Source organism: Vanellus vanellus, assembly GCF_965231255.1.
Source record: "Vanellus vanellus genome assembly, chromosome: 1".
NCBI lineage: Eukaryota > Metazoa > Chordata > Aves > Charadriiformes > Charadriidae > Vanellus > Vanellus vanellus.
Window position 1 is genome coordinate 96,088,953 of NC_138905.1, and position 16,789 is coordinate 96,105,741.

The following is a 16,789-nucleotide window of genomic DNA, read 5'->3' on the forward strand; positions in this document are numbered from 1 at the left end:
AAATGGGGGAGATGAGTTTCCTAGCTAACTAGGAAGTTGTTCTATGCCTGTTGGCTGCTTAGAATGAAATTAGTTTGGTAGTAGGTCAAAGATAAATTCAAATGTTTCAGAGAACTTTTGCTGCTTGTTGAATTACCTCATCACCACCTTCTTGACTGGAGCAAATCCAGAAGAGAGAGAATCATAAATAAATGATCTACAGCTGTCTATAGGAATAAAAAAACCAACCAACCAACCAACCAAACAAAAAAACACAAACAAGGACTGGCATGCTTCAGTCAGACAGTGCTATCTGTACAGATCTTGAACTGCATGATCTATACCATTGTCAATTAATGAGGAACTTTTCCTTTTCAGGATGTCCTGTGAAGTACTCCTCAACAGTTCTAAGTTCACAAGTTGAAAGAGTTTCATAGTATAAACAGGAAATAGCATTTATTTCCTCAGTAGTTTTTAATTTTAATATATTCCCCTCCTCCTTCCTTCTTGTTTGTGACAGGAAAAATCAAAACAAGAATTATGGAATCAATACTCAAAAATTGTATAGTGAATTAATGATGGCTTTTTCTAATCTTTTTTTTAAGGTATTTGATTCCAAACGCAGGTGATGCTACCAAAGCCATAAAACAACAGATCATGAAAGTATTGGATGCCTTGGAGAGTTAATAACTAAAGACTTTATAGAGAACCGTTTATAAAGAAGAAGCAACGAAGATACTGTATGTGGACACAAGCTGACTGTTTCCCAACTGGATACTAACTTAAGAGAATTTTTCTGTTTGCTGATGGGAGTGCCTGAGTAGCAGGCTTAAGATAGGGTAAATTATTATCAATTTCTGAACAGGTTTTTTAATTTTTTTATTGTATTTTTTTTTGTTTTGAAATGTTTATTATAAAGGTCAGTTTGTTTCATTTTTAATGCAGCCTTAATGTGAGTGATCTGAGTTTGCATTAAGCGCGTTAAAGTAATGAAGCACTGCCAGATATGGAGAAGCAGTTGAAAACAGAATCATTTTTAGATTACTGTCCCTTGAAAGTAAAATATCTCCATTGCCTACAGTCAATGAATCTGATTTTTGCATACTGAGTAGTATCAAGGACTGATTAAAGACTTAGGTTTAAGCAGAGAGTAGATTAAAAAAATCTTAGAAATACTGGTTCCTTCTCATTAAAAATGGTCAACTCCAGCTTGGGCTGCAGATAAATGGAAAAAATGCAAGCAATTTGTAAAATTAACTTTCTGAAAAGTCTCGTCCACTACTAGGTTAAATAATTGGAATCGGTGGTAAGGGTATTTTTAAATACTAAAATGAACTGTGCACAATAAGCTTTTACTATAGGGTTGTGATTTTTAATTATGTAAAACTTTACATTTCATAGGTTGAAGCTGTTTCTCTTATCAAGATAAGCATGTGCATTGAAATTGAAGCTAATGCTTCATGACAGAATATGACAGTTGAAAACAAGTTACCTTGCTCCTCAGAAACAAAATGTCTAAGATAATAATTAGACCTTTAAAAACCTTCACTTCAGCATAGAAGTGATGTACTGATCGAAGGTCTGCTCTGCAAGAAAATTAACGCACGCAAATAAAGTTAAGAGATTCAAGTGCTATATACCTATGATAAATGTATTCATTACCTGTTGCCTTCATTGATTTCAAGATTTGTTTATATTCTTTTAACTAACATCTTCTGAATTAGTTAATGTTTGAGAGATGGCAGCTATGTGGTTGCTTATCAGCAGCTTTCCACTTGTTCCAAGAACGGTTGTCTTGTTAAAAGGCTCAGTACAGGAATATCCTTATGGCGAGGCATAGCATCTTCATTGATTGATGTGGAAATAACCAAAAAATGTGAAATACAGATAATGGGGATTAGCTTTGCTGCATGAAGTCTTTTGAATATTTGAATCAAAACCTGTGAATTGGTACATCATCAGGAGGTAAAATAAATAAAACTGACCTTTATAAAAAACAGTTCTTCTAAGTTATTTTACTAGGAATCGAGCTAGGGCACCTTATTTTTGGAACTAATTCTTTTTTTTTTTTTTCTTCTTAGTATCTGAGTAAACACCAATAGAACTTGAACTGTTGAAGATATTTGCATGAAATTGCACCTGGGCCAATGCTCATGTATTTAGTTTTGCCCAGCAGCTGTTGTATTACATTTTCCTCTTCCTATTCCCTTCTGAAAATATCCTAAAGAGTCTCTGACTCTGTGCCTATTTCAGCAATGAGATTTTTTTCATGTAAAGATGTTTGTGTTACTGTTTATAAACTACAGTTGTAAATAAACGAGTACAATTTGAACATACCTTGTTCTGTCAGAAAGCATTTAGTTGCATGCTGTGTGAATTCTCTGAATCAATTAACAGTTTTTCCTAAAGGTATTTTGTAAATGGAAGTGAATTTGTTCTTTGGAGTGGAAGAAGCTGATTATGGATCATGGGGAGCTGCTGTCTGTGATGTCTTAATGTGTAAGTATTTTGGAATTTAGACTTAGACTAATTTCATGAAATACTTTTGGGTGAGCCATAGTAAGCATTCATAGAAAGGTCAAAATGAGCTATCAAATGGTTAAATTATAGAAAGGGTCTCTGCATAAATCCAGACTTCTGAGCACCATATCTTTATATTATGCAAATGTTGACAAAATGATACAACTCATTTCTCCTAGTCATTGGGGCAGGGGGAATTGTGAAAAGTACACTCAGTTGTTACATAGGTGTATTATTTGGATTTTAAATGTGGAAAGTGAGTAATCTGTATGCTTCTCTATGAGGACAACAAATAGCTTTTAGATCTACAGTAGGTAAAGATACAGTAAGTCAGTTCTTAAATCTCTTCTGTGTGGTAATGTATAATCCAAGCCATTAAGACAATAATTATTTGTAATTTTAAGGCAATGTGCAAGTAATCGGACTCCTTGTCTTACAAAGCTGAGTCCAAACTATAAATAATTTCAATGGTGTTTTTTGCATCTCTACCCACAAGTTAAAGGCTACTTTTTCCTCGTGGTGTACATATCTGTAGTTAGTGTGTTGGTTACAAACTTTGTATTGCTAAGCAGAAATTCCAATTATAGCATTGGAATGACAGTTTTTGAAAAGAAAATTCAAAATAGTCAGTATACTACTTCCCGTCCCTTTCATCTTCAAGGAATTTTTTTATTATTATTATTTGCCAGAGGTTTGCAGGCTCTTGTTGTATTTTGCATGCACTGCTGTCTATATTGTTGAATATAAGATGACAGCTGCTATGTTGCTGGGATGATAGATATTTTGGTGATAGAAATGAGGTCTGTAGCAGGAAAGAAACACTCTTCTCAGAGTAAGCTTTCCTGCCAAATGGAAAGTCTTACCTTTGTGTTTCATAGCCAGGGTCAGTGCTTCTGTGCTCACTGATGGCTCTTCAGTTGTTTCACACATTCTTTTAGATTCTAATTTGTACAGAACTTTACGTGTACTGCCCACCAAAAGTACTCTGACTGTGGAGATGTGATTTTACTTATATTGACTTTGTCTGATATAAGTAAATATTACTTGCTGTTCTCTCAGTTTAGTTCCTGTTAGGCCTTACACGTGGGTCTCAGCAGTGTTTGTAGCTTTTCCTTCCAACTGTTTCAGCTAAAGTTTCAAAACTGTTGATACTGTCAAATGATCTTTTTCAATATAGGCATAGCCTACTGAAGGGCTGAAAAGTTTCCCCTTTTGGGGAGGGAGAGGTGGGTGATAGTGTGTAACTTGTTCTTTTGTGTGTATTTAGTGCTTTCAGATATTTTTGTTTTGAAACTTGAGAAATACACTGTATTTCTCTGAACTGTGGGAGATGGTGGATTTTTAGCCTGTGCTTTTTGTCTTGAAGGGGTGATACTGCTTTACTGCTTATTTTCTTTTTTATTTTGTGTTCTGCCCCAAACCTTGTGTGAACTCAGGAGACAGACGTTCTTTGCGCCTGGAGCCCCCCAAGGTGTGCTGTTCATAAAATAAAAAAAAAAAGTTAATATATAATATATGCTGTTTCTACTACCATGGGCACATGTAAAAGGGAGGGAAGCTTGCCAAAGAGCTGCCGCATCCCCTCCTCATCAGCAGTTGTCCACTGTTGGTAATTCTGATGTCACTTAGGCTTGGTCAGTTTGGGATGAGGTTTTCCCTTTACTGTTCAAAGGGGCAGATTGAACAGTTTTTCTGTTGAAGGAAGGTTTGTAGCTACTGCAAGCAGTAGTGGTTGTGTGCATTTCATGGCGATTATGTACTTCCTATCCTTTATCTCTCTGCACGTTTCCTGAAAGAGAACATGCATAGGAGATTGATCACCCTGGGTTACCCATTTTGTTTTATCTTTGCCCCTTCTGCTGTCACGTGCTTTCAACTTGTGGAGATACTCTTGCATGAGAAATACTGCCTCTACACACATAGAATAGTTTGGGTTGGGAGGGACCTTTAAAGGTCATTTAGTCCAACCCCCCTGCAATGAGCAGGGACATGCTCAACTAGATCAGGTTGCTCAGAGCCCTGTCCAACCTCACCTTGAATGTTTCCAGGGAGAGGGGATCGACCACCTCTCTGGCCAACCTATTCCAATGTTTCACCACCCTTGTTGTTAAAAATGTCTTCCTTATATCTAGCCTAAATCTTCCCTCTTTCAGTTTAAAGCCATTATACCTTGTCCTGTCATGACAGACCCTGCTAAAAAGCTTATCCCCATCTTCCCTGTAGGCCCCCTTTAGGTACTGGAAGGCCACTTTAAGGTCTCCCTGGAGCCTTCTCTTGTCCAGGCTGAACAAGCCCAATTCTCTCAGCTGTCTTCATAGGAGAGATGCTCCAGCCCTCTGATCACTTTTGTGGCCCTCCTCTGGACGTGAATTTACAATTCTATAAACATTCTTTTAAAAAGCCCGAGATTGTAAAACATATACATGAGGCAGTGATGTTCTGTGTGTTGAGTAAAGGGGAGCGCTCTGTGTTTAAAGCTGGTAATAACAGCGTGACAAGTTAGCGTAGGAGTTTGTGCCTTAGGAGGTGCTGTTCTTGGAAAGGAAGATGGGGATGTCCCAGGGGAACGAGTTGCAGACCTCTTGGGACAAGCCCCTGACAAATACAAGGCTGTTGGGGAGATAGAGCACGTCGGCATGTCCACACTGTGGAGCACCAAGAGATTTAGGTGGCACAGTTACGGGTTTGTTTCTGTTTTGGTTTTGTTTGTGGTGTTTGTGGTTTGGTTTTTTTTTTTTTTTCCAGGCGCTGGAGGAGCACTGCCAGCTCCCTACCACCCGCAGGGGTTCGGCCGGGGGAAAGGCTTAAGCAGCGGTTTGGCCTTTTTGGGGTCGTTCCTCCCCTGCTCCTCCTTCCCGCTCCCTCCAGCCCGGCCCGCGCCGCTCCCTCACGCCGCGTCCGCCCGGCCCTGCGGGAAAGCGCTCCGAGCTCAGGTTGAGGGAACCGGCGGGGCTTTTTAAGAGCGGTATATGAGTCGCTTTTTTAAACAAGCCCCGCCGGTGAGGCGCTGCAGCCGCCGCTTCTGCCGCGGGTTCGCCGGCGGGTTTCGGCCTGGTCGCCGCCCGCCCGGCGGGGGAAGGGAGGGCGTGGAGGACGCGTCGGCTTGTCAACGACTGCATTTCCCAGCAGCCTCCGCGCCGGGGCCCACACGCACGCGCCCGGGCGGGCCGCCCAGCCCTATAAGGGCGGAGCCGGGGCCGCGCGGGGATGCGGGCGGTGCGCGGAGCCATGGCCAGTGAGTGGCGGCGCGTGTGCGGAGTCAACGGTTACCTTCTCTCGTACCCCTCATCCTCCTCCTCCTCGCACTCCCTGCTTCCCTCTCTGCCTCCCTCCCGGCCGGGCCCCGGGGAGAAGGGCGGATACGGGGTTGAACCCGCCACTCCCGGGGAGCTCCGGTCTCCCGCCTCGGGGCCTCAGCCGGCCAGTGGCGCCGCCGCCTGGTGCCGGCTTCCCCGCTCGCCCTGGGGCTCTGCGCGGAGTCACCGCCTCCTCCTGAGCCGCTGCCGGCCCCTTCTTTTCCCCAATGGGCCTCTTACCTCACGGTGGGGACGGGGCCGTGGGCTGGCAGCTGCCTCGGCCAGTGTCCCCAGTCCTCGTCGGGACTGGAAAGGCCTCGGCCCTGGGTGCTGTCTCTGAGCCTTCGAAGGGGTGTGAAGTAACGCAGGTACTGGAGGGAGCTGCCCTGGGCACTCTGGCTTTGCCACAGACTGGTAGAAACTGCTTGCCGTGCGTCTGTCGGTACTGCTGCTGTGGTCAGTTTGTCAAATTTGCGCTGAGCCAACCAGAGTTGCTTAGCTTCTGATGATTTTCAAAGAAACCAGCTTCATAGTGATACAAACACCAACCATTATTCTACTCTGATACGCTTGTACCTGGCTGTCGTTTGCATTGTTATAGGCTTATCCTAAGAATTGCTTTTAAAGAAGTTTTTGAGGCAGCTTAGCAAGGCTGGAAGAACAGATCTTGGGTCTCTATAGCACTGTTGCACATTTCTCTGTATTTCTGTTACTTCTACATCTCGATGTTTTTAAACAAAACTGTGAGCACAAGTATGTGTTTTCTGTTGTGACTGAGCTTCAATTTTGCCTTTTAACAAACTCAAAACCTGAGGCATGTGGAAATGAAGATTAATGGTTTCCTGGTATTTTAAACATTATAGGACAAATTTATTTGAATTTTTCGTTGTAGATGCTCTTTTGGTTTTATTGCAAAAGTGAATTTATGCTGAAATGTAAATCTTCAAGTGTCCGATTTCTCTGAGCTAAAACACATTCCACAAATGGGGGAAAGTTTCAGACAAATTCCTAGTATGGTTATCTAGGTGGGTCTGGAAGCTAACTATGGTTACATCTGTTCAAAATATTAGTAAAGCTTTGTTTACTCAACAAACCAAATATTAAGAGTCTCTCACGTGGAGAGTGGCAAAGTGAGCAGTTAATCATTTGTTTAACCTCTAGAAATTAGCTGCTTAGCTACTGAAGTGAGAACTAAAGTAGGAAGAAGGATATTCTGCCTGGCTATACCTGACCTGATCTTGTCTTCACTTGAATCAGTTCTTCCTTTCTCCCTGACCACTGAGGCTGTGCTGCTTCTAGCTTTTTCTTTAAGCTATAGTGGTCTGTATGAGAGACAGTGGTGATAACACTTGCAACTGTCTCTTGGCTACAAACCAAATTGCAGACAAATGATCAGGAAAGATGTTACCTTGATTGTTTTTTATGGCCCTTTCCCAGGCTAGGTGTGATTTGATGGATAAAAGCGAACTATTACCATATTTGGTGCTTTTGGAATTATCCAATCCTTTAGTTTGCTAGTGGCATTTTAGGACATGCAGTGGTCATCAGGTGATGAGGGCAACAAAAAGGCTTGCAAACTGGGAAGGAAGATGCAGGTGTAGGTGACTAGTTGTCTCCCTTTCTGTCACACGGTATCTTACGTTAGAACTTGGGCTGGTTACTGCCTAGGCTAAGGGTTATGGGTGTGTGAACTCTGTGATCTTTGACCTGAGCAGAGTAATGGTGATGTATGGTTCCCATTAGCAAGCCCAGGTTTGAAGGTTCTCCCTGTGTTAAGAAGCTGTTTCCAGAGTCATAGACAAACCACAAAATGAGCTGGAAGGGGTTTGTGCATATGTTAATATATAAGCAAATTTATTTTGTTAAATGCTTATTGAATTCCAATTTTGAAGAGTTTTTCCTGGGGGAATTCTGCTGACTAATTTTTTCTTTTCTGCCATTAGACTTCCGGCTCGCTCTTATTCAGCTTCATGTATCTGCTGTTAAATCAGATAACCTTCAACGAGCCTGTGGACTGGTGAGAGAAGCATCAGCTAAAGGAGCAAAAGTTGTGGCTCTACCTGTGAGTAAAGATCATGGTCTGCTTAGTCCCTATACCCCAAACCCTCAGAAACCTCTTTGTAGTGTTACTAATGCATTATATATTTCTGTTTCTTTCTGGATAGCTTAGATGCTGTATGAGGCCCCAAAATAGGGAGGGGACACACCAAAACAATAGGGATTCTGTCTAGCAGCACACTTAAGAAGGGGAAAAGAAGAACGGGGGGAAAAAACAAAAACCAGGTTGTCTTTTCTGTGGCATAAGATTCTGGTTAAATTTTTGCTGGTTTAAATCCCAGGCGATTCCATCACTGGTATGCTTTGAATTCACGAAAGTGACACTGCAGAACCTTTCCATGCTAGAAAAAGGTGATTTTCAGCTAAAGAATGTTGATAGGAAGATGAAAGAAAACAGGTATACAGTAACTCTCTTTGCCATAATCATTCCAGATGAGATAGTGTATGAGAAACAAAGTAGACATAAGACATTTCCAGCAGGTCATTTATGTGTGGCTGAATTATGATTAAAACACACTTCTCTCTTGACTTGCTTGTGTGGGAACATAAATAGCCACTTAAAACTTCTGATTTACTTTTTGGACTTCAGCCATGATTACCTTGCTGAATTTTCATACAGTTGAGTGTGCTGCCAACTAGGTGACCTTCCCAGTGCAGCTTTGAGCTTTTTGACTCTCTTCCTGGGGGTACATGTGTTACCCCTGTGCCCTGCAGCATCTGATTTAGGAGTGCAAAGTTCTTCTCTGGGTGAAGTTTTGGTATGAATGTTTTCCCTCCCGCTGTCACAGGTGAAGTATTAAGCAACCTTCCCAGCTCCTCTGTGCTAACACAGCTCATGCGTTGCAAATGTGACCTTTGATTATTCTGTCTGGCCCCATTGAGATTATCTATTACTTGCTAGTTTCATCATGTGTACAAACATTGAGTTTTCCAGATCTATTTAGTTGAGATACTCACTTTGCCAATGATAATTTGTGCTTTTAGAGTAAAACTTGTCAAACAGGGGCAAGGTTTTTCACAGACTTTTGGGAGGTAAATTTTGTACTGGCATTAGGGTGTTGGCATGAAATATTCTTTTCCCTCTGCTTTTTTTTTTTTTTTTTTTTTAAAGTCACACTACATAAAGAAGAGAAGTAACTTGCAGTGACTATATAATATACACCTTTGCAGAGGCATACGGCAGTTTTCCTGTGACATGTTAGTCTTGATGTGTTACAATTTTTTCATTTCTGAACCAGGAAAAATTGGTGGAAAAAACCCAATTTGTAATGTTTATGGATAAAAAATAAAAAAAAAAGAATCCATTTGAATCTAGAACTTGATAGAAAGCAATTCAAGGATCTGTCACTGTATTCTTACCGCTTTGGAGAGCACAGGCCAGATAATCTGTGCAAACAGTCTGCAGTTTTGCTCCACTGTCAACTTATGAACAGCCCCATGCATTGCTACCACAAGCTTGCACAGAGTTCTGCTGGTTCTCTTGAGCCCATGTACCACCTGCACTGACACTGCAAGTGGCAAGATGAAGGTGGAGGCACCTGGCATTGCTTTCATTTCCTTGAAGTTTAGTCCAATTTTCAAAAGCCTGGGAAGCTCATTTGACAGCCTGGCAAGACTTCTCTTCCTGCCTCTTCCGTCTACAAATTCTGCTGTGGGTTAGCTGGCACCTGCTGGCCTAGTGTCTGTATATGGGGCAAAAACGTCCATCCAGTTTTCGTTCAGTTACTCCAGTTCAATAGAATCTACTACAGTTGTTAAGAAGTTCACTTGAGCGGTTAAGGCATAAATGTTTATTGTGCTATTCACAGCTTGATTTTTTTTTCTTTGGGGGAGTCTTGTTACAACTTCCAGTGAGCAAAGGTGACAATTGAGGCAGATGCTTGGGCATCTTGGAATAGCTTGCTGAAGAGCAGTTGCTGGTACTATTTGATAGCCTATCTGTGACCTTCAGCTGTACTACTTTAGGGGACAAAAAAGTGTTGGGGAGGGGTGTCTCGCATCCTCACGGAACTGACAAATATAATGCAGAGTAAAAGTTCTGGGTATCTTGGGCATCTCAAATATCACTGGCCACCTAGTTTAGGCATCTAAACTGCTGTTAATCTTACTGTCTAAAGATTACGTGCCTGGTTCTGAGGGATAGCAAATCTTTAACTAGAGCCTAGGACAGAAGACACTGTTCAGTTGTGAGGAAATGGTGTTTAAAGGATTGCTTTAGCAAAAGAATAAGTAATTTTGAGAAATGCATGCTTTTTCAAAGGTCCTTCCAAAAATGACGAAATCATGGGGTGTGGACAAGCACAAACATTCCACAGTTTTGACTATTTAACTTGTAACTTGTCAAATGAACTAGGTGGAACTTGGTTCATTGTTCTGATGAGAATATCCCTTGTGATCTTGCTAAGTGTAGACTGATAAAAGTGCTAGCCTTGTTACTTGCAGCTTGCATGATACTCCTAGCTCGTGTTCTGTTTGGCATGCGTTCACACCAACACACCCACTGCTTTTTCTCTAATTGTTAAGGTCTCTCCAGCCTCCTGATGTTTTCCGATTTGCTTATTGAGCTCTTGTAAAATGAACTCCTGTAACTAAAGATTGTATGAGAACATTGATTGACAGAGAGGAGTTCGAAAGGTCAAGTGCATCTCCTTTCAGTGGTATTACTGGATTTTAACTTTTTTTTTTCTAGGAGTGCTTTAATTCTCCATATGGAACCCAATACTTCAAGGAATATGCAGAGAAGATCCCTGGGGAATCGACACAAAAGCTCTCAGAAGTTGCAAGGCAGTGCAGCATATATCTTATTGGAGGTAGTTTACTCTTAGTGACCATCTCATTGAGGGAAAAATGGTCAATGTCTATTAGTGCCATTGGATCAAAATTCCATATAACACAGTGGGGGAAATCTTTGTTCTCGCCTTTACAAAGGATCCATTCCAGAAGAGGATGGTGGAAAGTTGTATAATACCTGTACTGTCTTTGGGCCTGATGGTGCTATGTTGGCAAAGCATAGGAAGGTAAGATGGCAGAATATGGTTATTAAATATCCTTTCTTTAGAAAATGTACTCATTACATCAAGATATCTAGCTATTTTGCAGGCATTCTTTCCATGAGGAAGATATAGAGCCATACTACAAAGTAATTGTTATATTTTTAGCTATTTTTAAGTAATGTCTATTACTGCCTGGGAGAAGAAGAGGACATTCTATTTGGTAAGCAATATAAACATTTGATATGTGCATCACTTGGGTCACAGGGATTATAAGTGTTCAAAATGGCCACTCTTTTTTTTTTTTTTTTCCCAAATAGCTTTAGACCTGTATATTTCTGTAAAGAAGAAAGCTGCTTTAAATCATCTTTAGGAGATCTCACAATCTTAAGCAGTGTTTAGTTGGCATCCTGACAAAATAGTAGTCTAGATAACAGTATCTAGAAAACACATGCCTAATAGAAAGAGGCTCAAATACCAAGCAGATAAATTGTTATTGATTGTTATTGTTCGTACTATAATTACAGGTTCATTTGTTTGACATAAATATTCCTGGGAAGATACAGTTCAAAGAGTCTGAAACACTGAGTCCAGGGAATAGTTTCTCCATGTTTGATACTCGTGAGTATAAGACAAGCTGTCTCTTAAAGCTCTAGCACAGTAACACTACAGTCATTCTGGAGTTCTCTTCCCCCTCCTCCTCCCCAGCAATGGATTTTTAGGCTATCAGATTTATATTAGGCATTTGACAACCATGGCAAATATAGTTTAAATTTGTTCCAAGCGCACGGGTCACTTCTGAGACTTTTAAAAAGGCAATGTGATTGCAAAAAGACAGAGTAGAAAGAGTTGAAGCATACATGATGGCACTTCCCTTAATAAATAGTGGTCCCATTGATTTGTTAAAGAGAAGTTACTGTATTTTTTAATAGCAGTTACATCTTTAAAATGGTTCTTATAGAACATGGCTTGGAAAAAGAATATATATAGCAAACAGCTACACTGGCACATTGATTGATGTGAGGATGATATAATAATGGAGACAGTTAACTGTAAATCCCATTCTAACATTCTTGAATCAACCGCATCAGATAAAAAAGCAAGACACCTACTCCCCCCACCCCCACAGTGTTCAAAAAGTAACACGTCCTGTTTACTGAGATCTCCTAAGAGTCTCATCTTCTATGGTCACTTTTTTCTCCTTGAAATATGCATGCTTTAGGAAAGTACATGACTGCAGTTTCTTTAGCCCACGAAGAGCAGTGAGAGCTTTCTTTTCTTGAAAATAAAATCACTGAAAAACCTGCAGCTAAATCAGAGATGAATACATTACACTAAGACTTGATGTAACATGATTTTGTGGAAATGGCTGTTTTTAAGGGGTAGATAAGACTGCTTCTAGCAGTCTTCCTGTCATTGTGAAGCATGAATTATCCCCCACAAATACCCCATGCTTGTTGCAGATAAGGATACGCATTTAAATATAGCTCCTCTTGTTACTATGAAACATATAAAATAACAGCTGGCAGGATGGCTACAGGGAGTCTTGTGATTGCTTTTCTGTACTTGTGATAGCGATATGACTGTTGTCTCTTGTGTTTTGAGAACAGCATACTGTAAAGTGGGCCTGGGCATCTGCTATGATATCAGATTTGCTGAGATGGCTCAAGTCTACGGACAGAAAGGTGAGGCTGGGTCACCTAATTGAGCATTGTTAGCCCTAAGGCCTGAACTACGCAGGACTGTTTCAGGGTGGGACATACTGGGCAATGTGTGTGATTAGGCACTCTTATGTTAGCCCAGTAACAGAATATGCATCTCGTGGCCAAGACTTTGTTGTTCAAATGAGTGTCTGCTCTCCTTGAGTAAAGTAACAATCCTTTCTTGACATGTTTGCTGATGGAGTGATGGAGATGGGTATATCCCCACACTTGGTAATGTATCGCAGGGCTTTGCTTACATAAGTAATCACCCATGTCATGCATGGACAGGCTCTATTTGGTTCCGTTTTGGGCAGAGTTTGGGAAGTACTGAGAGAAACCTTGCCTTGAATCTCAATGTGAAGGGCCACTCTAGGGTAAACCATCTTCCCCTTAATGATGGGAGGGTTCTAATTTTCTTTTAACGAAGGTTGCCAGCTGCTGATATATCCAGGGGCTTTTAACCTGACCACAGGACCAGCTCATTGGGAACTGCTACAAAGGGGACGGTAAGAACAAAGTAGCAGCTTATCCTCCTGTTCCAGAGGGAGTTTTAGCATGTGGAACTGAACTGTTCTTGGCTTCCAAATGCATCAGAAGTGGTGCTGCAGGGCCACTCTGCTATTGGAGCTATACCATTCCTCAAGCCTTGCATGGGACACCAAAATGATTTTGTTGTCAAGCAGGAAATGCTTATCCTTCACTCCTGCCAGCCCCTCAGCAGTTATGCCCTTTCAAGGACCCTTTTCCCTGTAAGCACCCTTCACACATAAACTTCTAGACAGAAGAGCCAATAACAATTTGAGAACTGCTCTAGTTACAGATAGAAATAGACCCTGAGATTCCTGAATGCAGTGTTATTTATTTGTTTGGTCAGCTTCAATCAACTTTGCTACATACTAAATGAACGTGTAATGCATTCTACCCACTAACCCTGGAGCAGGTGCTAGAGACTTCTGTTTCCAGGCTCTGCTTTCTCTGACCTTCATATCATTTACAATTTTGGCTAGTCCTTGGGAGGATATATAGCTTGCCCTTCAGAGTGAATTCTCTCTCTTCTGCTTAGTTAATTTGTGATATAAAAAAAAATAATCTATTCACTTTTTCCCCCCTTTCCCTCATCTTTCTGTGAACACAGAGCTGTTGATAATCAAGTCTACGTAGCTACTGTATCTCCTGCTAGAGACGAAAAAGCATCCTATGTTGCCTGGGGACACAGCACTGTAGTAAATCCATGGTGAGTTCAGAAAACAAAAAAAAAAACAAATGCACCTTTTCTTGGTTAAAAAAATATGTTCTACTTGACAGTCACGTTTCAGTCCCATATTTCCATCTACTCTTAAAAATGTCATAAGTTCTCGGTAAAAAGCATCTGAGACTTAAGCCTACATTCTCAAAATCATCCTGTAAAACTGTCTGACTGAAAAACAAGAAAGAAACTACAATTAGTTTAACAGTACGTGTTATTTTTGGTAGCAAAGAAGCCACTTAGTCCTAATATTTAGCATTTGTTAAGCTGCTGCTGTTTTCAACTTTTCCCTGGAGTTCAGTCCCTTATGTACTATTCACTATGGTAATTCTTTGGGCCAAACCGAACCATTGTAAACAGCTTACACAAAACTACTTCTCAAAGTAGTTGTTCCTCAAAGAACACCACTGCTTTGACATAAGAGGGAACAAGAAGAATGTCTTCAGCTTCAGCTAAGAGACATACTCTGACTTAAGCAGAAGTCACACAGATGCACAGAAGGTAAAAGTGACCAAATCTTCTGGCTGCTATTTTTCTTTCAAGTAAATCCACTGATAGTTCTCTTCCAGATGATTGCAAAGTAAGAAGAGCTTTATCTATGTCTTGACCTTTTAACTTTATACAATGAAAGCAGTGACAGAACACCTAGCATAAATAATGTTCAGTAGCTCATGCAGAATATAAGTATACTATTAAAAGCCAGCAGGATCTGAAAAGAGAAAGTGTTAGTCTTTGCCATATATGGCTGTCTCTGGTGAAGCTGTTTCTTTCCCACTGAGGTATATTGCATTCTCGCATGCATTGGTTCTCATAGTTGCTCTTACCATGATTCTTGATCTTTGGAATCATCCTTATGTTAAGTATGTATATGTCACATATAAAGTGTGCCATGGATAAAGACTGGAAGCCATTTATTTCATGCCAGAGTTATGAATTATGATGCTATTTTTAGGACAGCTGTCTTTACAGCTGTAGACATCAAGGGTAGGAACTCCCTTTTGTACAAACAGCAGCAACTGGACTGATACCTTGATGAGACCTCTGTGTTAATGCTGTGAACAAATGTGCTTAATTTTGCAGGGGTGAAGTCATAGCCAAAGCTGGGGCTGAGGAAACAGTTATATACACAGATATAGGTAAGGGTAAAATTTGGATTCTCCCCCCCCCCCCCCCCCCCCCGCTTACTTTCTTCAGTACAGGTCATGTGACTAAGGACAGGTTTTTTTTTTAAGTCTGTAGGCTTGCACATGCAATTACAGATGATGCAGTGTTCCCACACCTTCTCCACCTTTGCTACATTAAATCAAGAACAAGTAGCACTTGATTATAGTCTTCCAGTTTCCTTACTTATGAGGAAGCTCCCATCTTAGGAAAGAGCAAAGCTGAGGCTTCCTTCAGCCCCGGCTGCCCAGTTGCAGTGCCTTACAGACCCATTCACCATGAAAGCTGTCCTTTTTCCCTGCCTTACCTCAGAGCAAGTCAGGAGCTTTCCTTTTTGACTGCTGTTCTAATAGCGCTTTCTTCCTCCTCTGCAGATCTGAAGAAACTCGCAGAAATACGTCAACAAATTCCTATTTTAAGCCAGAAGCGTTGTGATCTCTATGGCATAGAGATGAAAAAGTGAAGCTGGGTGATTAGGGGAGGTTCAGTTAGCAAAATGGCTGCTGTTCTCATCTTCGTAAGGATTCCCTTACTAGTTGCTCCACAATCTACTGCTAAATGTACCAGTTAATTAAAAAAAGAAACAAACAAAACAAAAACAAGTAAAAAAAAACCCAACTCTTTTTTTACTGGTGTAATTCTAAAATTGATTCAAATACAACTTTTAGATCTCCTCTCATACTTCAGTATTTTACAGCTAGGATGAAGATGGAGGTGAAATCAGTTCAATACAGTAGTAGTGAACATTGCTTTTTATGCATCATAATGTTTTAGCTACCTTTTGGGGACTTTTTTTGTAGAACATAGAAATGGGAACCTTCTCTTGAAATCCTCTGAAGTCAGCTTTGGTATTGTGAATTATCAGGTAATCTAGAAGCATGATTCTTCCATCTCTGTCCTTCTTCGTTGTATGTGCCTTAACAGAGTTCTTTGAATGCCCAACTTCTAACTTGGAGATCTTAAAATTTAACACACTAAGGAAAACCGGCCAAATTCTGCTCTGTGCTACTTAAGGACAATGCAAGAAGCTGCCAGGCAGAACTAACTACTGTAGAAGAATCTCTAACAAGTTTTGGTTCATGTGTCTTACGTGGAATATATATGCATTAAATTCTCTTTATTGCAATTCCTGTTTATTGCTGAGGTGCTGCAGGTTACTGTTTTGTTAAAGGAATTCATGTCACCACACCTTTGTTCTATATACTGCTTCCTTAATATAATGTCTGGATGGGCTTTAATTCTGCTGCCTGGCAGTCCTTGCCTCAAAAGGCTGAGGGGAGTCACTCAAAAGGGTTAGAAAACTGTTGCACTGATTAAGTCTTTTTGCCCACAGTCTTCCAGAAGACAGGTACTAGAATTGCTTCATGTTTAAATGCATTATTGCTACTAGAGGCCAACTCCCATCAGCTGTATGGGAAATACTCCTTACTTCATTGCTCCTGCTGAAGAGGCTAACAAACCGATTATGAAAGATGCCTTTAAAATACTTAAAACCAGCTTAGTGTTTTGTTGTTGTGTGGGTTTTTTTTTTTTTCTTCTTAGAAGGAAGACACCTTGGTACTTCTAATGTTAAAAGATAAGAATTTGCAAATGGCTTTTTTTTTTTTTCCCTCCTTGGGATGAAAAAAAGAAGCATCTGTAACTATCCAGCCTTTATCACTAGACTTTTGGTCTTCCAGCAGCAAAAATGATAAAGCAGTAAGGCTAAAGAAGTTTTCAAAATATAAGTGTGAGGAGGGAGGGGTTTTGTCATGCTCTAGTTAAGCACGAGTTTCCCCCCAAACCACCTTACCATTCATTACATGTTCAGCCATCCTCCTCTTCTCACAGCTGCTC

General features: G+C 40.7%; 2 protein-coding genes across 3 annotated transcripts in view; both read left to right on the top strand.

Annotated features, from left to right (window-relative positions):
- The window catches only part of TBC1D23 (TBC1 domain family member 23), a gene marked incomplete at its 5' end in the record, with an annotated part of 33,695 nt that extends 31,401 nt beyond the window's left edge, over window positions 1-2,294 (top strand). For both annotated transcript variants that reach the window (XM_082486874.1, XM_082486875.1), the window contains one exon: window positions 585-2,294. In XM_082486874.1, the coding sequence (XP_082343000.1) occupies window positions 585-666 (82 nt within the window). In that variant the 3' untranslated portion in view covers window positions 667-2,294. The remainder of the gene's footprint in view (window positions 1-584) is intronic.
- Window positions 2,295-6,022: 3,728 nt separating this feature from the next.
- On the top strand, window positions 6,023-16,023 carry NIT2 (nitrilase family member 2; the record flags this gene model as incomplete). Its single annotated transcript, XM_082487168.1, has 10 exons — window positions 6,023-6,209; window positions 7,739-7,857; window positions 10,543-10,663; window positions 10,782-10,870; window positions 11,371-11,464; window positions 12,454-12,528; window positions 12,974-13,052; window positions 13,682-13,780; window positions 14,873-14,928; window positions 15,328-16,023. The coding sequence occupies 10 exons, from the start codon at window positions 6,023-6,025 to the stop codon at window positions 15,414-15,416; spliced, it is 1,008 nt and encodes a 335-aa protein (XP_082343294.1). The 3' UTR covers window positions 15,417-16,023.
- Between the last annotated feature and the right edge of the window lie 766 nt (window positions 16,024-16,789).